Source organism: Semicossyphus pulcher, unplaced genomic scaffold (assembly GCF_022749685.1).
Source record: "Semicossyphus pulcher isolate SPU_LCO1_2020_fin unplaced genomic scaffold, fSemPul1.0.p SCAF_7, whole genome shotgun sequence".
Lineage (NCBI taxonomy): Eukaryota > Metazoa > Chordata > Actinopteri > Labriformes > Labridae > Semicossyphus > Semicossyphus pulcher.
The window spans coordinates 266,572-292,500 of record NW_027211748.1 but is presented as its reverse complement, the minus strand read 5'-3'; the positions used below and the strand labels follow the sequence as shown (position 1 = coordinate 292,500).

Here is a 25,929-nt window from a genome sequence, read left to right as displayed (position 1 = left end):
ACAAGAGTCTTCAATTATCACGTGAGAGCCGTGGCACGTTTGAGAATCACTGCAGTGAGGAATGCTCAGAAAAACATCCATCATTAACACAGGGGAACTGAAGGGGCTGTAAATACTTAGTATTAAAGCTGTTTTTAACACGTGCTTCCACAAGCTAACATCAAATATAAAATAAAGGCCACATGTCAGAAACAGCTGTATTATATTATTATTATTATATCATATTATATGACTATTATATCATAGTATATTATTATTATATCACATTTTATTATTATTATGTATTATTACCCTCATGTGCTGAAGAAGAAATTACATAGAGGGAAATGTCCAAAGTGTGTCGTACAGTTAGTGTGTTTCAGACATCCTGCAGTCGACTGATCTGCATATCAAATCATCATAAAGCACAGATGGGTCAAAGGTCTCCATCTGAGCCAACAGAAAGGCCTCCTCTCATCCTCCCCTCCCCTCACCCTCCCCTCCTCTCACCCTGTCATAGAACAGGAAACAGTGTGATCAGTGGTCCTGTTGGTCTCTTTGACACTTCAGGCTTCATTTGGCTTTAACATGGCTGACAGCTGAGCTCCATCAATGCTCACTCCTTCTTCTGATTGGCTAACAGGGACGCCTCCCATCGCTGTGCCATGGTGTTCTGTCGCCGTGGCACTGAGGAGAGGGAGGGGGGGAACTGGAGGGGGGAGATTCAGCTGAACCACTGGAGTCAGGATGAATGGATGGATGATGATGTATGACGGATGATGGGACAGGGGGAGGAATGATTGGACGAATGAATACATGAGTGATGGCTGGATGAAAATATTTGCTAACATGTGAACTAATGGATGGAATAATTAATCAGTCCAACTGATTAACCAATCAGAAAGTTCACAATGAAGAAACAAATGAATTAATGAATGAAAGAAGAAATCAATTAAAGCCAACACAAAGAAAATGTGATTTCATGAAGCATCCAACACAGTGAGACATTAGCTGCAGTCATTATACAGTATGTTTGTATCAGAGAGGGTTTTAGAGACTGTTACCATAGTAACCAGAACATCAATAGAAATAATAGTTTGATATTTAACTTTAAAAGACTCTTTCCGAAGACTAACAACTAAAAATACACTGGATAAAGAAAAACCCATGCAGTCTTTTTAAATATGATTTTACCTTTTGGTCACAAGACAAACTGGATCGTTCCATTTTGCGGGTCCTGGAGGGGGAAGAAGGGGACGACACACTTCTGTCTGGAACCTCTGGCACTTAAGAAAAACAACCAAAATTACGTTTTAAGAATTATATTATCATTAAAGAAGATTCATCTTTAAAGACACACATTTACAATTTTTCACAGTTGCTAAAACACTAAGCCCCGTTCTCTGAACAAAATGATCAGTGGCCTAAACCCATTTGTCAAATCAGCCACTCTTTAGGCAAAACCTTAAACCAGGGGTTCCCAACCCCCGGTCCGCGGACTGGTACCGGGCCGTAGGTTGTTCAGCACCGGGCCGCGAAACCTAACAGGTGTCTGTGACATTCCAAACATTCGCGGAGTCAGAACCGCTCTGTGTTTAACAGTGAAATGTATGAACTACACAGCATATGGGCATATGACAGCCTGTGGAGACGAAGTTTATACTTTAACTGTGCGTAGAAATACGGACGGAACGGCTGTCCCCGCGCGGCATGATCACCTCCGGTTCATCTCAGTCACAGCTTGTGAAGACGTATTTTATGCTTTATAAAGGGTTTTCACGGAAATACGGGACCGATCACAACGCTATTAAGTCAGGGGCAGACCCTGAGAAACACACAGATCAGTCACTGCGCTACATGATTATAAACTGCTCACTGCTGGATCACATTATAAATTCACATAAACTGCTAGGATCACTCTATGGATCGATCCGACCCTCTCGACGGCTTGTCCCGTAATAAAAAAAACTTAGATGCATTCTCCTCACTGAATAAATACAGATACGATATGTCTGTATTTCTGTGCGTGTGACCGTGATTTAGGCGCATGCGTGTCGAAAAAATATTATTGCTACTGTCTGGTCCGTGTAGTCGGAAAGGTTGGGAACCCCTGCCTTAAACAAGTTCAGCTAGTTAGACACCTTCTGCAAATCTCATCCACTCTTTTTGCAAAACTCTGAACACATTCTCACTCACTGAAACACATTCTGCACGGTGATGCACATGTGCTGCAAAATGATTCACATGGGCCGCAAAAGTTAAACACAACTACAACACAGCTGTCATGATTTACACACAACAACTCACAACTGTTCAAACTTGTTTCTCTCATGTGATCAAACCAACTGAGCAGGATATATATTTATATATGCCAGTTCAGAGTTTGTTGACTGTTGATACCAACGATGGATGGATGGAGAGTACGTATTAGAGGTGCTGGACGAGGAAGAGGAGACAAGGAGGACGAGGAAGAGCTAGATGAAGAACAGTCATTTCAGATGAACTTTGAGCAAACCTCACAGACCATGTTCTTGTTCATGGGATGGCAATGAGGCAAGCAGCACAAAGACATGATGCTGAGGATGAATGATTCCCTCATTGACATTGATTTTGCAGTTGCACAACATGTTTGAGTTTTCTGTGATGTGCTTTCATTGAGAGTTTCCTCTGGGCTTACTGTGTTTTTATTGTATGCAAGTGCTGAATGTGATTGTGATTACTATATATATTTTTGCTAAGTACATTTACTATACAGGCCTACAATGAACTTGTTTTCTATTACTATATGCCCTGGACGCTGTGTTCTCATTGTTTTGATGTAGTGTCTGATGAATGCTCTGTAGTGTTTATATTTTGTCCTGCTGTGTGTCTGATCTGAAAGCATCATTTCATTTTGCTAGAAGAGTCAGAGGTTTGTGAATGTAGTTTGAATATTTGGTTTTGTGTTTGAAGTTTTGAGAAATGGGTGAAGGTAATAAATGTATTGTTCACACACACATACACACACACACACACACACACACACACACACACACACACACACTGTGTCAAGTAAACTGTGCTGTTTCATAAGGGGAAAGCACACCATCATCTATAAACCTTTGATTATTACAGCCTGAACTTTAACATGAGGACACAGAAGGACGGAAAGGCATCCTTCCATGGAGCTGAGGGCATTAGTTACACCAAACAGAAGCAGCAGTTAATTTTTAAAATATTATAATATATACAGTACTGTGCAAAGTTTTAGGCAGGTGTGAAAAAATGCTGTAAACTAAGAATGCTAAGAAACTAAGAAAAATATAAATAATAATTGTTTATTTTTATCAATTTACAAAGCGATAAGTGAGCAAACAAAAGAAAAATCTAAATTAAATCAATATTTGGTGTTACTACCCTTTGCTTTCAAACCAGCATCAATTCTTATAGGTACACTTGCACATAGTCACGGATTTTGTAGGATTATAGTCTGGTGTATGATCAACCAATTATACCAAACAGGTGCTAATGATCATCAACAATGTAGGTTGAAACACAGGGCTGGAGAGGGCTGGAGAGCGCTACAATAATGAGTGTCTGCAGGCAACAGTGAAGCATGGTGGAGGTTCCTTGCATGTTTGGGGCTGCATTTCCACAAATGGAGTTTGAGATTTGGTCAGGATTAATGGTGTACTCAATGCTGAGAAATACAGGCAGATACTTATCCATCATGCAATACCATCAGGGAGGCGTATGATTGGCCCCAAATGTATTCTGCAGCAGGACAAAGACCACAAACATACAGCCAATGTCATTAAGAACTATCTAATATCTAATATTGATTTGATTTACATTTCTCTTCTGTTCATTCACTGCATTTTGTTCATTGATGGAAATAAACTATTAACACTTCCATTTTTGAAAGCATTCTTAGTTTACAGCATTTTTTCACACCTGCCTAAAACATTTGCACAGTACTGTATATTCATATATTATATATAAATTATTTTAAATAGTACATAAAGTGAAAGATTGGAGCTGAATACGACGCGCAGGAACCTCTCGACCAGAGGTCGTGGCTCTACGTACCGCTGTAGCTGATGTTGTCGTTGAGGCCCGGAGACACCAGCACAGTATCATACCTCTCTCTCCCCTTCTTCCACTCCTCCTCCCTCCTCCTCCTCCACATATCCTCCCTCTGCCTCCTCCACTCCTCCTCCCTCTGCCTCACCATGCGGATCTCCTGCTCCACCAGTGACTGGCTGCTGAGGGAGCGCAGCTTAAAGAACGGATTGGATGTAAACGTGCTCTCCTGTGTTTCCATGGACACGGGGGCGGAGCTTAGGCAGAACTCAGAGGCGCTGCGAATGATCAGATTTGATGTTTCCACAACGATGACGTTAGCGGAGGGCACGGTGTCCTGGCTGGTCGGCCAATCAGAAAGGCCCCCAATTGCAGAGGAGAGAAGGCGGGTCCTGGAGGTGGAGCTTGAGCAGTCGGGCTCCAAGATGATGACGTTATTGGCCGTCATCTCGTGGTAGATGGAGCGGGGGAGAGAAGAGGAGCAGGAGGGGGAGGGGGAGATGGACAAGGTGGGGGTGCGGCAGGCTGGAGGTCTGGGTGGAGATCGTCCTGTTTGCAGGGTGGAGGGTCTGAAGACGAGATGAAAATCAGACTTTCATTTATCAGAGGGTTCAAAATAAACTCTAAACAGGACAACTACAAACTTTACGACTTTCTGTCGACAACGTAGTTCCAGAAAATCAACAGGCCATATTCCTGCTACAGTACATCTGCTGCGCATCCCGTTACATGGTTAAATGTAAAACTAAATCATGTCTGCATGTTACAGCGATACAGAGGATCCAATCCTTAAGTGTGCAATTCAGTTTAATGAATGTTTATGTGGCTGCAGCATATGCAAGAGACAGCACCATGTTTAGTTACCTGGTGATAGTGATGCCCTGAGCGATCATCCCCCTCTCCCTGCGGTGCCGCTCCTCCCTATCCAGAGTCAGACGGATCTCTTTCTCCACCGCCGTCTCTGGCTCCTCCAGGGGGCTGCGATACGACAAGTCATCCAGGCCAGAGTCCTCTGAGCTGGGGGACAGGGTAGAGGACAGGGGGGGCTCTCTGGGCACTGGAGGATGGATCTCCCTTTGAGAGGGCAGAAAATTCAGATGAACTAAACTGAACAAGACTAAAGTCAACAAGACTTTAGAGTGTTGTTTATGAACCACAAACAGCTGTGGTGTCTTCTGAATTAGTCACTATAGAGTGATGGAGAGGGATAAACACAGCAAGGGCCCCAATAAGGAAGAGAACTGAGGGCATGAAATGTTTCATGGAGCATAAAGTGTCAATTAGTATGTCTGTACTAAACTGCAAAATTCAACACTGTCATTATAATCAGCCTGAAATTACTCAAACCATTCAGCGGTCAGTTCTTCTACCTGTGTTTGAGTCGGGGGCTGCGGGTGGGGGGGTACAGTGAGGAGTGTGTCCCCTGGAAGCTCCCCGGAGCTCTAAGACCTGGTTTGGGGGTGGGTTGACCTTTGACCTCTTCCTCCATCTTCCTCCACTGCCGGCGAGCCAACAGGAAGTCCACATGCTCAGTGGAGACGTTTTCACTGAGGGTCTCCTGGAGGACGCAGAAATCCAAAGGAAGCTGATGAAGAGACGAGGGGCGAAGTCACAGTGTCAGTAACATCTGAAAGAACCCTGGTGATGATGCTGTTCCGGTGTCTGTTCCTACAGACATCTGAACAGCATCAACATCTGTCCATTCAAACAATTCATATGTTCCACTGTGGCCTCTCAGTGTGGTGGTAAACGGCCTCATCACATAAACGGAAGTGTTACAAATATTACTGATGTTTGGTGTTACAGAAACTGTGGTTACAATGGCAAACTGCTGTTAGCTCTGTATGACCAACAACTAAATATGCTACCTAAACAGCATTATGGCTCTTTACATTTACCTGGACCATGGGTATTTGTTACACATACACTGACTGGTCCATACAGTATTCTACGGTGTGCTGCTCCTGAGTAAAAGAGCGCTTCTATGAGTAACAGACCATGGACAGTATGGACACAGCTCTGATCTCAGACTCTGGAGCACCTCAACCAGTCACATCATTCCAAAGAGAGACTGTTAGCATGTTAAATGTGGCAAAAAGAAAAGGAAGGTGTTCATACATGTTTCCTTGCTGGCTTGAAGCTAAAATGTAACGCTTGTCATCTGAACGTAAGTGAAGTGAGACAGGCATTAATGATACAGTGTAAACACAGATAAAAGCATGACATGATGAGTGCTGACTGAAGAATCAAATTAGTTTTGGTTAGTGTTTCATTTTGAAGTTTAGTAATTGATTCTGTTAAAGGAAGCAGGAAGTGTTCCATCTTTGACATTTAAAGTAGGATGAGCAGTTAAGACATGGTTCTGTGTGTTTTCAGACTCATCTGCTGTTAAACCGTTCAGGTTATGGCACCGAACAAACATTATGGAAAAGAAGAGTGATCAAAGACAGCAAAAAGAAAGCAAAGAGTAAGCAGCAGAGTTCATATTCAAAAAAAGTTACTGAACAAATAACCAATGAAAATTAAAGCATATTGAAATATTTTGGTACATAAGTGGACAAATTAGAGCTGGTGGCAGTTGCAGCTTTTTTCCAGACGTACTCTCACCAAAAGGACTGAAGATCAAGGTTTCCTTTGCGTCACTCAAGTGGGACATAATGAATGCCCAAAGATATGACAACTGACAAGATCTTCTAAAGATTGGGACGTTGTGTGGTGAATTAAGGATAACCCCTAACCCTAACCCGGTAACTCACACACAGCTTAAAGGCACAGATCACATCAGGGCAAAGCGCAAACACTTTCTCCATGCCATCTTGTGTAGTTTATCAGACCAAGCCACACAAGTTTCTTTGTTCAATTTATGCGGACTTGATCCACCATCTTAAACACACACGGGACGCAACCACCTTCATAGTAGCTCTGCCATCTTGTCCTCTCTCTCTCTTCACCCCCACTCACTCACTCACTCTCTCTTTCTCACACACACACACACACACACACACACACACACACACACACACACATACACACACGCACACACACGCATACACACACACACACATACACACACACACACACACACGCACACACACAAACACACACACACACACACACACGCACACACACACACACACACACACACACACACACACACACACACACGTGTGCACTGCTGCCCTCTGGAAGGCGCTATAGTTCTATTAAGACACTTTTAAGACACTTCTAGATTTCTTAACAGTTTTTACCCATGTGCTATCAAGGAACTGAAGTCTGTTAAGAAGTAAGACTGTACTTTGCCCTAAATGATCTCTCCTTCAACGTTATGGTATGCAGGAAAGGCCATGATAAGGGGGGAAATTATTTTGATAGGATCTAGACTAAAGAAACAAAGACTTGCGAAACAACAAGAATTGGAAACAGAAATGAAAAGATTAGAGAGGGAAAATAAACTATGTAGGAGAGAGGAGGTACTTACAAAGTTAAGGGAAGACTTCCGGGAAGATGGTGGAGAGATAGCAGCATAGAGAGAGCAGAGTACAACTAAGGGCGTGTCGTTATCAGTTTTGCCTTTTATTAATATTAAGTCCATCAACAGAATTAAAATTGAAAAGGAGTGGATAAAGCATACTCTGAAAGTTTGGACTACATTTAAAAAATGATCAATAGACCAGAGTCAATTTCGATTGTAGGCAATATAGAGTTTCCCCCCTCTACATTGGATAGTGGGTTTAGAAGATGGGCCGACGGAGGCCTTAACATAATTAACCAATTATTTGATAGAACAGAAATCAAATCCTTTTCCCAACTTCAGGAACAATTCTTGCTACCATCAAACAAATTGTACAAATACTTCAAATAAGGCACAGTATCACAAGTCACACAGAAAGAGAGGCACTTAGCAAAAACCCAAACAAAATCGAGGTGGTGCCCAGCAAATGATGTGGGCTTCATAGATAACTGGCAGACATTCTGAGGAAAGCCTGGTCTGATCGGAAGAGACGGCATTCATCCCACTTTGGATGGTGCAGCTCTTTTGTCTCGTAATATGGCTAAGTTTGTTAGTCGTAAAACCTGACAAACCAGAGTTGAGACCAGGAGGCAGAGCTGTAGTCCTACACACTCCTCTGAGCTTCCCTGTGAGCAGTTTCCCAGCCACAATGTTAATGTTATAGAGAATGTGTCTGCCCCCCAACCCAGGCCTTTTATTAAAGTTAATTCAAACTTAAATAAAAAAGGAATAAATCAAAAAAATTAAATAAAAATTAAAACAACAACCGAAGTTATGCCAAAAAATATGAGAATTAAATGTGGTCTGTTAAATATCAGATCCCTGTCATCTTAAGCTCTATTAGTTAAAGATCTGATATCAGATGATCATATTGATTTACTCTCTTTAACTGGACTTGGCTGTGTCAGGAAGAATATGTTAGCTGAAATGAATCCACTCCTCCCAGTCATCTTAATCCCATATTCCTCGGGACACTGGTCGAGGTGGTGGAGTGGCAGCTATTTTCACTTCTAGTCTTCTAATCAACCCTCGACCCAAACTTAGTTTCAGCTCTTTTGAAAGCCTTGTTCTGAGTTTTTCACACCCAGCCAGAAAACTTTAGAGCCTGTTTTATTTGTGATAGTGGACTTCAATATTCATGTAGATGTTGATAATTCTTAGCATGGCATTGATGTCCCTTTTGTCTTTCAACAAAAATCCTCTTTTATCAGATCACTATTTAGTAACATTCGATGTCCTATTACCGACAACTCTCCAGTTAACCAAAACTGCACTCACAAGATGTTTGTCTGATAGGGCTGTAGCTAAATTTAAGGAAACAATTCCAGCTGCATTTAATTCTTTACCACATCTCTTTACTATAGAAAGCTCTGATGCTAACGTTAGTTCCTCTCAGCTTGATCAGTTTGTTGATAGTACTGCAGGTTTGCTGAGAAGTACTCTAGATTCGATTGCCCCCTTAAAAAAGAAGATTGTCAAACGACAGAGGCTAGCTCCATGGTATGACTCATAAACTCGTAACCTGAAGCAAATGTCGTGTATATTTGAAAGAATGTGGCGATCCACCAAAACAGAAGAGTCTCGTTTACTCTGGCAAAACAGTCTTAATAAATACAGGAAGGCCCTACGGCATGCTCGAGGTGTCTACTACTCCTCCCTTATAGAAGAACATAAAAACAATCCCAGGTACCTTTTCAGCACTGTAGCCAGGCTGACAGAGAGTCACAGCTCCATTGAGCCATGATTCCTATAGCCCTCAGCAGTGATGATTTCATGAGCTTCTTTAATGACAAAATCCTAAAGATTAGATACTCTGTAACCTCCTGCCGTAAACTGGTGCAGATGTATCTTTGGAAACTGCTCCAACACCTGATGTTTACCTTGACTGTTTTTCTCCAATTAACCTTCCTGAGCTAAATTATCTGATATCTTCGTACCAGGGGTGTCAAAATTAGATAGGGGGCCGGATTTTTTTCAGATGAGACCTCAAAGGGGCTGGACTATTTTTTTGCCAACATCATAATGTCTTAACGCATATATATATGTCGGCTACTACAGTTTTATTATTTGAAATCATGCAATAAGAGCCAACAGATACTTGTAGAAATAAGTGAGCATTTCATGTTGTTGCATAAACAACAAAAAATGTAAGAAAGCATCTTGCAGTCCTTGCAACATATTAACAAAGATTCATTTCAAATTTTAATGTCTTTGTCATTCACTAAAGATACATTTGAAAGAATGTAGGTTAATAATAATAGTACATAATACTGTACAACAGTACAGTAGAAGGGAAGTGATTTGTCCTAATTTCACTACTCTAAACAACAATACATTAAGAGTTTAAATCTCATTGTGATATATTAATTATTCATTTTAAATATTGCTGGTTAAGGCTACAAAACAGCCACCCATTGTCCAGAAAGTCCGACCTAATATCGGGGTCAAACCAGCTGCCCTGGGATCAGGGCATGTGGAATCCAGTGTGGAGTGACAAGAGAGAGGAAGATAGAGGGAGGGATTTTTAACAGTCAGGTTTGTGGCTGGCAGTATATGTGAAACTGAAACTGAGGAAAGGGAACACTCACATTTGCACTTGCTGGTCGGCACCTAACATTTTTTTGACTTTTACCAGCCTGTCGACATCAGGAACTAGTTTCTGAGCGGTGACGATTTTCATTATGTCCCTCAGATGTCCGTGCGCCAGCCGACTGTGCAGTTTGGATTTCATCTCTCACGTTAATACCTGCTCGCATAAATATGTTGTCCCGAACATGCAGACTATCTTTGATGCAAATGATGTCTTTGATAAAGTAATGTCAAATGATCAGATATAGATTCGTACTTTAACGGTGCGTTACACTGCAGTTTGATCAGCTCCATTCGAAGTTCCTCTCTCACGTGCGTAATCCCTCTCCAACTGAGTGAAGACAGTAAATTGACTTTCAAACTTGCCCATGAGCCCCAACAGCATGTTGTTGTACATATCCTGCTTTCGTAATCCAAAGGTAGAGATTTTAGACACGGAAAGTGGACTGGGTTGTGCTGGGACAGCTGCGCACATTTCATTTCAAGAGCATCAAATTGGCGGTCTCTCTCTCGAGATATATATATATCTATAAAAATCTCATATACATAGGCCTATATATTATTATTATATATTATTATTATTATATATATATTTATTTATTTTGTTTGTTTGTTTGTTTGTTTGTTTTTCCTTCCTGTACCCCAAAATGTCTCGCGGGCTGTATCTTTGACACCCCTGGTCTAAACCACCGACCTGTCTTTTAGACCCGATTCCAACCATGCTGCTTTAGGAAGTCTTTCCCTCAATTAGCACTTCTTTACTAGATATGATCAATATGTCTTAATCAACTGGCTATGTAACCACATTCTTTTAAACTAGCTATAATTAAGCCAGTCCTTAAAAATCCTACCAATGATTCAGGCACCTTTGCTTACTATAAACCTATATCTAACCTTCCTTTTATTTCAAAGATCCTTGAGAAAGCAGTCGCTTTTCAATTATTTATCAATTATGTGACTTTCTTCATAACAACAGTTTATTTGAGGACTTTCAGTCAGGATTTAGAGTCCACCACAGCACTGAGACAGCCCTTGTGCGAGTTTCAAATGATCTACTTATTTCTTCAGACAGAGGACTTCTCTCTTTACTCGTCCTGTTAGATCTTAGTGCTGCTTTCGACGCGATAGACCATCACATCCTATTACAGAGAGTAGAACAGTTAACTGGCATTACAGGATCTGCATTAAGTTGGTTTAAATCTTATTCATCAGATCGATCTCAGTTTGTTAATGTTCATGATGTGTCCTCTATGCACACCAAAGTTAGTCATGGAGTTTCACAAGGTTCTGTGCTCGGACCGATTCTTTTTACCTTATATATGCTTCCTCTGGGTAATATCATGAGGAAACACTCCATTAATTTTCATTGCTATGCAGATGATACTCAATTATACTTATCAATGAAGCCAGACGAAACCAATCAGCTATCTAAACTAGAAGCATGCCTTAAGGACATAAAGATCTGGATGACTAGAAACTTTCTGCTACTTAATTCAGACAAAACTGAAGTTATTGTGCTCGGCCCAAAACACCTTAGAGATTCTTTCTCTAATGATATAGCTGCCCTAGATGGCATCAGCCTGGCATCCAGCACTACTGTTAGGAATCTGGGAGTTCTGTTTGATCAGGATATGTCCTTCATCTCCCACATAAAACAAATATCAAGGAGAGCCTTCTTTCACCTTTGCAACAAACATCAGACACATCCTTTCTCAACACGATGCAGAAAAACTAGTCCATGCATTCGTTACTTCCAGGCTGGATTATTGTAACTCGTTACTATCAGGCTGCCCTAATAAGTCACTAAAAACTCTAGAGTAGTGTTGGAGGTAGAGCCTTCAATTACCAGGCCCCCCTCCTCTGGAACAATCTACCAGTCAGGGTCCGGGAGGCAGACACCCTCTCTTCTTTTAAGAGTAGACGTAAAACTTTCCTCTGTGATAAAGCTTATAGTTAGGGCTGGCTCAGGCATGGACTAGCCCATAGTTACGCTGCTTAAAGTTTAGACTGCCGGGGGATATGACACACCAAGCTCCTCTCTCTCTCTCTGTCTCTCTCTCTCTCTCTCTCTCTGTCTCTCTCTCTCTCTCCGTTTCCGGTGTGTGAGCGTGGTGGTGGAGGAGTGTGAGTGGCGCGGAGAATTCGAATGGTTTCTTTCACCTGGTTTCTGGTTTCAGTGTTTTTCTGCTGTATGTGCGTGATCAGGTAAGAGTATTTCTATTCAATCTTTTTGCGGACTGTTCCCAGATTGATCTGCTGGGTTTGAGTGTTTGTTTGGAGGAATGGCGTCCGCCGAGACGCCACCTCCGTCTATCCGGCAGGGAGTCCGGATAGTCCCCCCAGACGTGAGTGTGTCTGTGGAGGAAGTTCTGCTGGCTGTGGGAGAGCAGGTGGGACATGACAACCTGTGCTTTGCCTCCCGCATGAATAAAGGTGTGGTGGTGTTTATGAAGACGGAGCCGCTGGTCTTTAAACTCATCGAGAGTGGCGTAATGCTCCGTGATTTGTTTGTACAGGTGTCCCCGCTGTCAGTGCCCTCCACGCGGATCACCGTCTCCGGTGTTCCGCCGTTCATACCGAACGAGCTGCTGGAGCACGAGCTCCGCAGGTTTGGAAAGTTCGCCAGCGGCTTTAAAACTGTGAGTTTGGGATGTAAAGATCCCAAACTGAAGCATGTACAGTCTCTGAGGAGACAGGTGTTTATGTTTTTGGACTCCCCCGCACACACTCTGGAGGTGTCCTTCAGAGTGAAACACGGGGACGGCGCGTATATGGTGTACGCCAGCTCAGGGGGCATGAAGTGTTTTGAGTGTGGAGATGTAGGACATAAACGCTTTGCATGTCCACACAAGCAGAAGCAGGCTGCTAACGCTGCTAACGCTGCTGATCCATTTGGTGACCTGTTTCGGGCTGCGCCCGCGGCTGACGCCGCGTCCGAGCGCGGAGGCTCGGCTGCGGCTGCGGCTGCGGCTGCGGCTGCGGCTGCGGCTGCGGCTGCGGCTGCGGCTGCGGCTGCGGCTGCGCCCGCTGCTGGGGCGGCGACGGGTGCAGAAGTGGATTATGCTCCTCATGCTGCTGTTAACTCTGAATCATTTAGTGTAAATGATGAGTCATTGAGAGAGGCTGTAGAGATGCAGGTGTGTGCAGCAAATAATGTTCAGTCAGGTAAGTTTAGTGATGTGTCTGTAGCTGCTGTAAACCTGAGCAGCTCTCAGTCTGCAGCAGATGATGTTCAGTCAGGTAAGTTTAGTGATGTGTCTGTAGCTGCTGTAAACCTGAGCAGCTCTCAGTCTGCAGCAGATGATGTTCAGCCAGGTAAGTTTAGTGATGTGTCTGTAGCTGCTGTAAACCTGAGCAGCTCTCAGTCTGCAGCAGATAATGTTCAGCCAGGTAAGTTTAGTGATGTGTCTGTAGCTGCTGTAAACCTGAGCAGCTCTCAGTCTGCAGCAGCTGAAGGTGAATCCCACCTTAATGATGAGGAGGCAGCTCCCGTCAGCACAGGAGGTGTTCAGACAGGGTGTAGTCAGGCTTCATGTGATGGAGAGGACATGGAGGAGGACTATGACTCTGATAACACTGAAACCTCTAACAGAGGCACAGACCTCTATACCTTAGGGGAAATAAATAGTTTCATGGATGAAACATTTAATAAAAAAGCTGTGAAGGTGAGTGATTACTTCAGTGACACAGAGAAATTTATTAAATCAGTCATCACTCTGAAGAAACAGGTAGGTTTTGACCTCCTGGACGAAAAGAAAAGGTTCAGACTAAAGAAACACATCACTAATCTGAGAAGAGTAAAGAGTTTAACGGTCCGTAAATCTCGAAGATAAAATGATCATGCATCACAAGGTGTTTCTTCTTTACAGTTGTTTGCTTGTTTCTGTCTGTCTGCTCTTTCTGTCTCTTTTTTCTATGGGGAGCCTTAGAGTAGGATCTCTAAACATTAATGGTGGGAGAGACAGACATAAAAGAGCTCTGATATCTGAGGTCTGTGCTCAGAAGAGGATTGATGTGCTGTTCCTGCAGGAAACACACAGCGATCCATCTGATGAGACAGACTGGGCTTTATGGTGGGACGGTTCCTGTAAGCTCAGCCATGGCACTAACGTCAGTGCAGGTGTGGCTGTTTTATTCAAAGCCTCTGCTAATGCTAAGGTGCTATCCTGCAGTGAGGCGGTGCAGGGCCGCCTGCTGGTGGTCAGAGCAGAGATAGAGGACTCTGTGTTTGTTTTTGTAAATGTTTATGCCCCAAACATTGGTTCACAGAGAGTAGCTTTCTACTCTCTGTTAAAAAACGAGCTGATGGCTTTCCATCAGGACCAAATTATCATCGGGGGGGATTTTAACTGCACTTTAGACTTCACCATAGACAGGATAGGAGAGGAACCTCAACCACAATCATCCCGGTCTCTGAGCTCTGTCATCTCCCACTGCGATCTGTTAGACACCTTCAGAATCAAACACCCCCAATCCAGACAGTACACATGGGTCAGAGTCCACGACAACACAGTCCGTGCAGCCAGACTCGACCGGTTCTACATCTCTAAAACCCTCGGCCCCAAACTGGTTCAGTGCCACATCATCCCGGTCGGCTTCACGGATCACCACTTTTAGCTTTGAGCTAGCTCTGTCTCCAGGTCAGAGGGTGAAGTCCTGCTGGCATTTTAATAATAAACTGCTTCAGGACAGTGCTTTCTGTCAGAGCTTTGAGGTGTTCTGGGAGCAGTGGCAGAAGAAGAAAGCTGACTTTGGTTCCTTGAAGCTGTGGTGGGAGGTTGGAAAGGCACAGATCCGTGTCTTCTGCCAGCAGTACACCTCTCACTCCTCCGCCCACTTGAAAGCAGCTGTCAGAAACCTGGAGTCTGACATTAAGAACATTGAGGAGGGCTTACAGCGCACCACCACCACTGGTTCACAGCTGCGGGAGAAGAAGACGGAGCTGAGTTCCTTCCTGAGGGAGAGAGTGAAGGGAGCCCTGGTCCGGTCTCGTTTCCTGCAGCTGAAGGACATGGACGCCCCGAGCTCCTTTTTCTTTAACCTGGAGAGGTCTGTGGCCCAGAGGAAGCTGATGTCCTGCCTGAAGCTTCCAGGGGGCAGGGTAACGACCTACCCAGCTGAGATGAGGAGCCACGCTGTGGATTTCTATGCAGACCTCTTTGGAGCGGAGGACTGCAGCGTTGAGTGCCGCGAGGAGCTCCTGGAGGGTCTTCCTCAGCTCAGCGCGGAGGAAGCAGCTGCTCTGGACACCGAGCTGACTCTGCAGGAGCTGACTGTAGCTGTGGGTCAGATGGCTTCAGGTCGAGCCCCTGGGATTGACGGGCTGTCGGCTGACTTTTTCAAATGTTTCTGGAACATTGTTGGAGCTGATCTCCATGCTGTGCTGCTCGAGAGTTTGAGGACAGGATCTCTCCCGGTGTCCTGTCAGAGGGCAGTACTCTCTTTGCTGCCAAAGAAAGGAGATCTGGCACTTTTAAAAAACTGGAGGCCAGTAGCCCTCTTATGCATGGATTATAAAATACTGTCGAGAGCTCTGTCCAACAGACTGAGAGACTTTGTGGGTAACATTGTTCACCTGGATCAGAGCTACTGTGTCCCGGACAGGACGATTATGGACAATGTTTTTCTGATCAGGGATGTGATTGATGTGTGTAACGTGTATGATGTAAATGTTGGGATTGTGTCTTTGGATCAGGAGAAGGCGTTTGACCGGGTGGACCACTCTTATTTGTTTTCTGCACTCAGGGGTTTTGGTTTTGGTGACGGGTTTGTATCGTGGCTTGGTTTGTTGTACAGGGGTGCACAGTGTTTGGTGAAGATGGGGGCAGGGTTGAGCCGGCCAATCCCTGTACAGCGAGGGATCAGGCAGGGCTGCCCCATCTCTGGCCAGTTATATAGCTTAGCTATTGAGCCCTTGCTGTGCAGGTTGAGGTATCGGCTCAGCGAGTTCTCTCTACCCGGGTCCTGTGGTGTTGAGCGTCCCCTTACAGTCTCTGCTTATGCAGATGACATAAACATCTTCATCTGTGGCCGGGGGGATGTTCGGTGTCTGCAGGACACCCTGTCCCTGTATGAGAGGGCAACATCTGCACGGGTGAACTGGGCTAAGAGCGAGGCTTTGTTGTTGGGTCAGTGGAGGGATCAGGCAGTGCCCAGTCTGCCTGGCGGTCTTGAGTGGGGGAGGGAGGGGCTGAAGGTATTTTTGGGCACTGAAGGGTTTCAGAGACAGAACTGGGAGGGATTAAAGGAGAAAGTGTGTGCACGGTTGTCTAAATGGAAATGGTTGCTGCCGCAGTTGTCGTATAGGGGAAGAGTCCTGGTCGCCAATAACTTGGTCGCCTCAACTCTCTGGCACAGACTCGTGGCTCTGACACCACCAGCAGGATTGATGGAGGACATACAGAGGACAATAGTGGACTTTTTCTGGTCTGGTAACCACTGGATCAGGGCAGCAGCTCTTTACCTGCCAGTGGATGAAGGTGGGCAGGGGCTCATCAGCATCAAGGCCAAGATTGCCTCCTTCAGACTGTTCACAGCACAAAGGCTGCTCTATAACTGTGGTCCCAGTTGGCTGGATACAGCTCAGCTGCTGCTGAGGAGAGCCGGACGTTTTGGGTACGGTAAACAACTGTTCCTGCTGCAGCCTGAGGGCTTGGACCTTCCTGGTCTGACGCCGTTCTACAGCTCAGTACTGCAGGCATGGCGGATGGTTACGGTTTCTCGTGTGGCTGAGGAGACTGCGGGCATGTGGTTGTTCGAGGAACCCCTGTTTTTCAACGGCTTCATCAGGACTCAAACCCTTCAGTCAGCCACCCTGCGGTCCAGCCTCAGGGGGGCGGACTGCACCAAACTTGGTCACCTGATGAGGATGACATCTACCTCTGTGGACTTGCTGAAAGAGAGGACCAACATCACATCCACCAGACTGGTCCACAGGGTGGTGGAGGAGGTCTGTGCTGCACTTCCGCAAGCTCTGAGGACCTTTGTGAGGAACCGGACTCAGTGTGGCCAGTGGTCTGAGGGCAGCGAGTATGGTTTTCCCTCCCTGTCTATTGCCCCAGCCGTGGGGGGGTGGCAGGAGGGGGCTGGTCAGCTGCTGTCCCTCAGAACCCCTCTCCTGGACAGGTTCCAGGACGCAGGGAAGAAGGCTCTCTACCAGGTGTGCGTCAAGGTCCTCCATGTCCGGTCCTTGTCAGGGATGAGAGAGTCGAGGTGGGCTGAGTTCTTTGGTCCAGACGTTTCCCCAAAAGGCAGCTGGCGGTCCCTGTACAAGCTGCCCGTTGAAAAGCGGACAGCTGACCTCCAGTGGAGGATTGTACACGGGGCAATAGCTACGAACAGATACAGAGCGCACATTGATCCTGGGGTGGGAGAGGGCTGTTTGTTCTGTCCTCAGACTGAAACCTTGTGTCATTTATTTGTTGAGTGTCCGAGGCTCGCTCCTCTGTTTGGCCTGTTAAAACAATGGTTTCAGGCTCTCGGGGAGACGTTTTCTATTGTTTTGTTTGTGTTTGGACCGAGATACTCGGTCAAAAAAAAGAGTATTCACACTCTGATGAACTTCATCTCTGGTTCTGCTAAGTTGGCCATTTGGCTAACAAGGAAGAACCAGGCCCTGGGAGTCGGCAGCGTGCAGCCGGTGCCGGTCCTACAGGGTCTGTTGAAGGCCCGGCTGAATGTTGAGTTTTTGTATTATAAAATGACGAACAGACTGCAGACTTTTAGCCAAGTATGGGCCGTTGCAGATGTTCTCTGCTCTCTGAGGGGTGATGGAGAACTTGTTGTTAATATGTGATTTTTTTGCTGATGAACATTTTGTTGGTGTCTTTTGGTTTTTCTTTGATTGTGTGAGTTAAGAGACATTTAGTCTCTTTTTTATTATTGTTGTACATTTATGAGTTTTCCCTTTTGAAAATTGAAAATAAAGGGTGTTTTAAAACTCAAACTCTCTCTCTCTCTCTCTCTCTCTCTCTCTGTGTCTCTCTCCCACTCTCTCCCTCTCTCTCTCTCTCTCTCTCATATTAATGCAGCTCATTAACTCTGTATATTCTGGTCGCATTAACATTACTAACCATATATCTTCCCGGGAGTTCTTGTGCTCCCTTGTCTTGTAGGTTCCTGTGGATCGTTGCTGCAGACCACCTGCTGATGTGGACCTGCACGACTGCAACAACTACTAACATCAGTCTCCCCCATAGTATCATTATTGTTGCTGCTAATGCTAATAGTAGAGCTGTTGACTTAAACTGTTACAATTACGATTACTACAGCCTTTATCATTACTCTGCTTCTCGCGCTAACTTATTTTTTGCAAATTTTCACACTACCACTATTATTGGCACTGTAACCATAAGTATGTATTACCTATTGTTGTTCATGTAACAAGGACATATGTTGTTGTTGTAACAAGGACATATGTTGTTGCTCTCTTTGCCTGTCTCTATCCTGCATCTCCTTCTATCCCATTTTCGGGCCATGCAGTCGAGGCAGATGGCTGTTCAACATGAGTCTGGTTCTGCTCGAGGTTTCTGCCTGTTAAAAGGAAGCTGCCAATGTGCCGAATATTGCTAAGTGTTACTCATGGTGAGTCATGTTGGGCCTCTCTTTAAATAACATAACAAAGAGTCGGTCTGGACCTGTGTCTCGAGATAACTCAGTTTATGATTTGGCGCTATACAAATAAAATTTGATTGATTGATTGACAAAATAGAAGAATACTTTTATCAGTGTCACAGAAAAATGCTTTCCAACTAAAAATCATGTTTCTCACATATATAACAGGCTCACAGCCGACATCTCCCAAAATACCTGGAACATGAAAAATGGGAATTAGAGTTAAATGTCATAATTGAAGATGTTACAATGTTTTGATTTTTTTGGTTAGCTTTTCTTTCTTTTTTTTCTCTCTCTCTCCCTCTCTTTTTTTCTTTACTTAATTATCTCTGTCCTCACCTGATTGTCTCTTTTTATTTACTTGTTTTTTATTATAACCTTTTTTTCTCTTTTTGTAAAAACAATTTTATAATTGTTTTTGATTAATGGTTAGAGAATGTATGTATTCATAAATAGTTTCATAGTCAAGCCCCTTAAAGGTTTTCTGGGTTTCCCCTGCAATAATTCAGGGGTTTTGGAAAATATTTTAGAAGTGACTGTCCCCCGAGATCTTCTGTTGTTTTTGCTGGGACTTGTACCTAAAGGTATAAACAACATGGATCAGAGGTACATGTTGTGGATACTTTTGTTGATTGCCAAGAAAATAGTGACTGTAAACTGGAAGGACACAAAACCACCCACAATAGCTCAATGGATGCAGACTTACACAGGTCTACAGGTTGCATGTCTTCAAATGAAAAGGGGTATATTAACTCAAAGGTGGAACCGTGTAAAAGTATATTTGGGTGTCTAACTAGATGATATGGGTTGTTGTAACAAGACTGTGTTATAGTGGAGTACTATACGATTGACCCTGCTTGGCTGGAAATGCCTGTCTCTTGGTAAAATGTCTTCGATGTTTTTGATCTGTATTATTTATTTTTAGACTTTTTTTTATGTATTCATTTATTGATTTTTTTATTGTATTTATTTTATTTTATCGTGTACATAACATATTTTTGATAAATGTTTAATGTCACAGAATTTTTTGGTGAAAAATTAAAATGAAGAGTTAAAAGAAAAAAGGAGGACTGTGACTAAATACTGGGCAGAGTGCAATTAATCATGAATTAATGATGACTAATTAACTGACTATTTATTGCTATTTATTTATTACTGTTGTGATGTGTAAATATTTGTTGTTTTTAACTTGTTCCTGATTTTGTTGTAACCTTTACCACTGAGAGGAGATGCAATGAAATTTTGTTGTACATTTGTGCAATGACAATAAAGTACTATATAACAAACAATATTTTCACAGATGAATAAAAACATCTGTTCCATATGTCATAAACACAGTTTAGATGTGAGATTTTTCATTATCAAAGCCTCTGTGAGTTCTCATGTATCATGGTGTGCAAGTGTGCAGAAACAGGTGTTGCTCATTGTGCAGATTTTGTTTGGTACCAGGAAGCTGTGACACTGCATGTGGCTGTGTAACAGAGCAGGGCTGCAGAAACGTACTGGACCGAGCATCGAGGTGAAGTGTCGTAAAGTTTACGACACCTGCCAGGTAAACTTCAACCCTACTTCAGTGTATGTTATGTTAACAGAGGAGGGGGCCTTACCCTCCTGTCGGGGTCAATGGAGCTGGCTGTGGAGCTGCATGAAGGAGACCTAAGGAAGAGATCTCTCCTCGTCCTCATCTGCTCCTCCTCTTCATCCCTGCCTCGCCTCCTCTTCTCCTGCTCCTCCTCCCTCTGCTCCTCTGTTCCCGTATCTTCTTCCTGTCCTCTCTCCTCCTTGTCTCCTCCTCTTCCCTCCACCCTGCTCTCTCCATCTCCTGCTTCTACCTGGTTGGTGATATCACAGGGCGCGGAGACAACCCATTGGTCATCCCCTGCATCACTGTCTGAGTAGACGACAGCGAGCTCGGCCTGCAGACAGTCGCTCAGGTGTCCGTCGCTCAGGTCATCTCTGTTTCCAGGGTAGTGACCCCAGGCTTCCTGCTGCCTGGCGCCATCAGGCTCTGATGATGGAGGACACTCTGGACCATCAGAGAGGAAGAGGAGCTCCTCGACCTTCATCTCTCCTGCTGTGTCTCCTATCAACCCGTCCTCCTCTTTTGTGTCTCCTTCTCCTCCTTCTTTCTCCTCTGTTTCTCCATCTATTTTTTCTCCTCCTTCGTTTTCTCCCTCCCTCTCTCTTACTCCTAAATCTTCGCTCTCATTTTCTCCTTTTATCCCATCTTCTCCCTCTGCCTCTCCTCTTCCCTCATCTCCTCTGTCTTTCTCCTCTCCTTCTGTGTCTCCTCCTGCTTCTTCTCCCTCCTCTCCTCTATCTGCATCCTTTCCTCCTTCACTCTCTCCTCCTTCCTCTCCTCCTTTCTGCTCTTCTAAATCAAAAACAAGATAGTCACACTCATCTCCATCTCTTTTTTTATTTCCTGCCTCTTCCTCCTGCTCGTCTCTGATAGGCTGCTGCCCCCCATGGGCCTCTGGGTAATGCAGTTCCTCTTCCTTGCTACAGAAGCTTTCCAGGTCTGTTAGCGGCAGTGATGAGCTGATCTCCATGGCAACTGGATCTGTTAACTGTTCTGAAGTGGGAGAGTCGGTGGCAGGGCTACCGTTGTCGTGGTTACTGTCTGTTAGCTCAGGTGTTGTCCTCCTCAGCCCGGCTGTGGCTCTCTGTAGACACAAACACCGGATTAGAATCTGAATACAAACTGTCTGATGATTTATACTCCGATCCTGCCAGCAGAGGATTTTAGAGAAAAACTCTTTATGAGACAGTTTGACATAAAGTTTAAGCTATAAGCTATAACAGGATGTCCAAAAGGACTCATCTGGAGTCAGCTTCATAAAAGACAACTTATGGTGTAACCTCATAAAGGACGAAAATACCAAGTTAGAATAATGCAAATGAATGTCAAAATCTCAATTCTACAGTTTAAAGTTAGAATCTCAAAGTTATCAATTTCACTGTATTTGGCGGCACCTTATGGAGATAAAAGGCAATTGTGGGCACATACAACAGTTGTATCTGTAGTCATCCATCTTTTCTTTGTTTGTTCAGCCATAGTAGATTACTGCGAAGACTGGAAAAGCATCCACTTAGCTCCGCCTACCCTCTCTGGCAGACCAACCACTGATGGCTGATGGAAAACGTGTCACTAACTGGGCGCTGCTTCTGATTTTTTCGGTGAAAGTTGCACCAGACACCAAGTCCATAATTCTGCAAATGCAAAGGCTTTCATCGGTGGGCCATAGGCTCAGTCACCATTGTGTTACCTCATTCAGAGATAGAAAGAGACTTAACAGACATTTGATTACATGACAATCTTCCAGATCTGAAGGAGGACTTTCAGTCCAATAAAAAGAACGTTTACAGTTTTGTTTAGTGAAAGGAACATTAAACCATGAATACAGAAAAACAGAGAGGTCAAAGGTCCTCACTTTCGTATTTTTGACTTATAAAGTCCTGATCTAACCGACTCATTTGCAGACTGATGTTTGATTTGCTCTTGATGCATCTCACATCACAAGCATTAATCGCATCACTTGACGGGTTTCAGCAGCGTCCAGGCTTTCTCATAAACAACCAAGATGGCTGATGTGAAACATTCTGAATCTGCAGTCACCTCGCTGAAAGGTTGTTCAAGTCAAGTACAAATATTAAGTGTTGCCTACTAAATCATATCATGCCAATCGTCATTTATTATGTTGGACTGGAGTCATATAAATTGGTTGTTGGAACTAGTTAATTAGCGTAGCAGCATATCGCTACCTCACACACAGCTCTAAATGTTTGTGTTCTGCTTCTGTTGATGATGCTGTTTGTAAATCAGACCATCAATGCTTTGATGATGTTAATAAAGGATTATCTTATCTTAAGCTACATGATTTTCACTGTATAGTAAATGATTGACAGCCTATTTCCCCTCCACACCACCGGACTCAGTGATCATCACACTGTGACTATTTGACTTGTTAAATTCAGCTCCACCTATTCTTAGACGTTTAAGTGCTGTTTCTTCCCTCACTGCTCTGATCTTCATCCGTCTGAAATAATCAGCTCCAACAGAGACAACATAAATTAGTCATATGTCTCATTGATCCCAACTCTGTTTTATCTGCTCTGAGTCAAACCTCAGAGTCTCATCTGATCCGTCACAAACACATGAGTACACATTATAAGTGCAGTGCAATCCCTTCTGGTCACACTACAGGGAGGGTCATCCTGTCACTACAGAGTCCTACTCTCTGCCAACATGAGTGCTGTCACCATGTTCCATGTTGACCTTTCAGATATATGTAGATATAAGCAGCTTTGCATGGAGCAGTGGCAGTTTGACCTTGTTAGTTATATTGTCCTTCACTTCAGACACTTATTCAAGCACAGCACATTTTATGCTTCTTTCATGTTGGTAGAATGATAAACTCTGATAAACCTGTGAAGTGTTACACTTCAAGCTTTAGATGAGCAACACATTGAAACCAGCACGAGGACACAGAGACCAACTTCCACTGTAACAGGGATAACTGATGTACTCCTACATAACATCCACACACACACACACATGCACATGCACACAGTGTATTATTGTTTCTGAACTGTGAATGCTAGACTGCAGCCTTCAGATCGTTACCATGGTGACAGTGCGTTGGTTGCGAGTGGGTTAGCAGATTATTATGGTCTGTCGTTCTAGGCATGTGCTGGTGACAGATGGGAGGCATTGCTATGGTAACACCAAGTATAGATGCAGAGGCTGGCGAGCTGCTGAAGTCATCCCTCACTGAGTTTAGTCACAATCACACAGCAAACACTCACAAATACCTGACAGGTCTGCAGAGCATGCATCAGCCTCAGGAGAGCACACTGTGAATGTGTGGAACATGCATGTAGGCTTCACATTAGTATTGCCTTGTTACTAATGCTACAGGACTGAGACATCATTTCATAAAGTAGTGTGCCTTCAGAAAGCTTGTTCCACAAAGTTCACTTATTTATGTAACTTTGAAAGTTCAGCCTTTCATTTGCTGTGATCTAGAAAAGTCAAAGAGCATTTTCATGTAAAGGATCAGCTGATGAGTAACAGTGCTCCTCCTCACAGACAGATAAGCAGGATTAGATGAACAGTCGGTCCCATGGCTGAGAGAAGTCTGCCACCCCTGGAGACAAACATCTGTTTAACATTCAATACAGCCAGCAGCTCCTGAGTTCTGTGTGTGAAATCACTGTTTTTGTCAATGGAGTCTGGTGCCTTTGAGGAGAACAGGTCTCCTTTCTGTAATGTTGACCCCTAAATGTGTTGTCTCAGGCTGACAATGTTGCCCTTTAACACATCCCTCCCTGCTCCACTCACTGCTACATACAACACACCTGTTTGTACAAACTTACACTCCATGATGGGCTCCTGAAGGTGGCTCATATCATAAAACATGTGCTGCGGGCACCTCCAATGCCTGTCAGAGAAATCAAAAGTTCACGCACACTCAAACACGCACACACACACACACACACGGCTGCAGACAGGACTGATGATGAACGCAGGAGGTTTAATCACACAGGTACATCTGTCAGAGAGCTCACAGCACCTGTGGACGGACTGCAGTTCTCAGCTCTAATAACCTTTTGGATTATAGGCAGACCTCTCTGACCTCTGTGGGACGAACAATTCACGTTACGTATAACGGTCAGATTCCACACTGTAAAGTGAAATCACCTCTGGAACCTCTGCCCACAAGTCATTAGTGTGCGTGTGTGTGGGGGGGAGGATTACAGAGCAGCTGCAGGCGTCATACAGCAGTGGTGTTTGTCAGAAGCATGCAGCCTCTCTCTGCTTCATGCTGCTCTGTTATTCTAATGATCCCTCTCCTCTCCGTCACACAGCTGAGCCTCTGTGTTACATAAGACTGCACCCTTAAACCGGGACAAGCACCAAAATCGTGACAGATAAGCGCACATACAGAAGCCAAGAAAACCGTGCTTTGATGGTAGCTCGAGCTAAGCCAAAGCCTCGCGCATACACCTCGCGCACAGGCTGCATGGTGGCCGCCAAAAACCGTCCCCAAATCTCCAGCGCACGAGGACTGAGAGGTTCTTAACTGTCTGTTCTAAAGACGCTGCTGACGTGACCATTGATCCGTTTATTTACCTACCAGCAGCTTCCAGCACAGCAGCCAAAACGAGATCATCTCCAGGCGGCCGCGGCGCGCGCATTCCTCTCCACCTCTTCCCAAAGGCAGCGCGAGCAGCCAGGCGGCCACCCGCTGGCGCGAGGACGGACGCATGCAGGCTGACGGCTGCGGCGCGTGGATGTGTGTGTGGTGGAGAGAGGTAGAGAGCGGGGAGAGAGCGGGGAGAGAGGAGCATGGAGAGAGAGAGACAGAGGAAGCATATATCGACCTGTGCTGTTCTGTCGGTTAATCAGAGCGGAAGAGATAAATCTGTATTGACACAATATTGTATCTCTATCTCTCTCTCTCTCGCTCTCTCTCTCTCTCTCTCTCTCTCTCTCTCTCTACCTGCACGCGCGTGCTGCATCCGGCCGCCCCCGCCCCTCAGGGCTCCAACCCTGTAACAGATAGCTATCTAACAAGTGGGCTAGGCCAATAGGGACATAACTTCACTAAATTCACAGTTTAATTGGATGTATTATTTGTGACGTCACAATTTAGGGCACTTGTAATACAACAAAATGAAATGAGTAAGAGGAAGATGTTTTTTTAACCACAAACAGACATTACATCGCTCTCTTCAAACACACCAGATTCCATTCATAAAAACTGTGATTTTAGCTCATGGGACACAGCTGCTGACATATCACGACCAGTGAGTTTGTTTGTGTTACACAAATATTTTGTTGGATGCGAGCCAACCTTTGAAACACAAATGTCACTCACCTAAACAATCCAACTTTTCGAGGCAGAGGTACAGTAGCAGTTCCTGTGTCCTGTGAGGTAAAATCACTGTTTTTATCAATGGAGTCTGGTGTGTTTTCAGAGAGCGATGTAACGTCTGTTTGTGGTTAAAAAAATCATCTTCGTCTGTAACAAAAAGGTGTAGGAATCCTATCTGTAATGTTCTCACACACTTAGAAGAATCTGAGCCTGTCAGTTGAAACAACAAGAACTTTTAGAGGACGCACTTTGATCCATCAATTATTATTTTGCAGCCATTACAGCCTGTTTCCC

General features: G+C 44.3%; 1 protein-coding gene across 5 annotated transcripts in view; it reads right to left on the bottom strand.

Annotated features, from left to right (window-relative positions):
- Positions 1-25,252, bottom strand: part of LOC138611221 (cyclic nucleotide-gated channel beta-1-like) — a 27,630-nt gene extending 2,378 nt beyond the window's left edge. The window contains exons 1-8 of one of the 5 annotated variants that reach the window (XM_069684199.1): positions 24,895-25,252; positions 20,362-21,420; positions 7,520-7,534; positions 5,412-5,599; positions 4,906-5,115; positions 4,048-4,610; positions 1,174-1,265; positions 1-688 (exon numbers count right to left, since the gene is read on the bottom strand). The exon at positions 1-688 is cut by the window's left edge and continues 2,378 nt beyond it. In XM_069684199.1, coding sequence (XP_069540300.1) covers positions 596-688; positions 1,174-1,265; positions 4,048-4,610; positions 4,906-5,115; positions 5,412-5,599; positions 7,520-7,534; positions 20,362-21,420; positions 24,895-25,026 — 2,352 coding nt within the window. In that variant the 5' untranslated portion in view covers positions 25,027-25,252 and the 3' untranslated portion in view covers positions 1-595. Of the gene's footprint in view, positions 865-1,173; positions 1,266-4,047; positions 4,611-4,905; positions 5,116-5,411; positions 5,627-7,519; positions 7,535-20,361; positions 21,421-24,890 lie in introns of all 5 variants that reach the window. The other 4 variants (XM_069684198.1, XM_069684200.1, XM_069684202.1 and 1 more) reach the window with 4 other exon arrangements.
- Between the last annotated feature and the right edge of the window lie 677 nt (positions 25,253-25,929).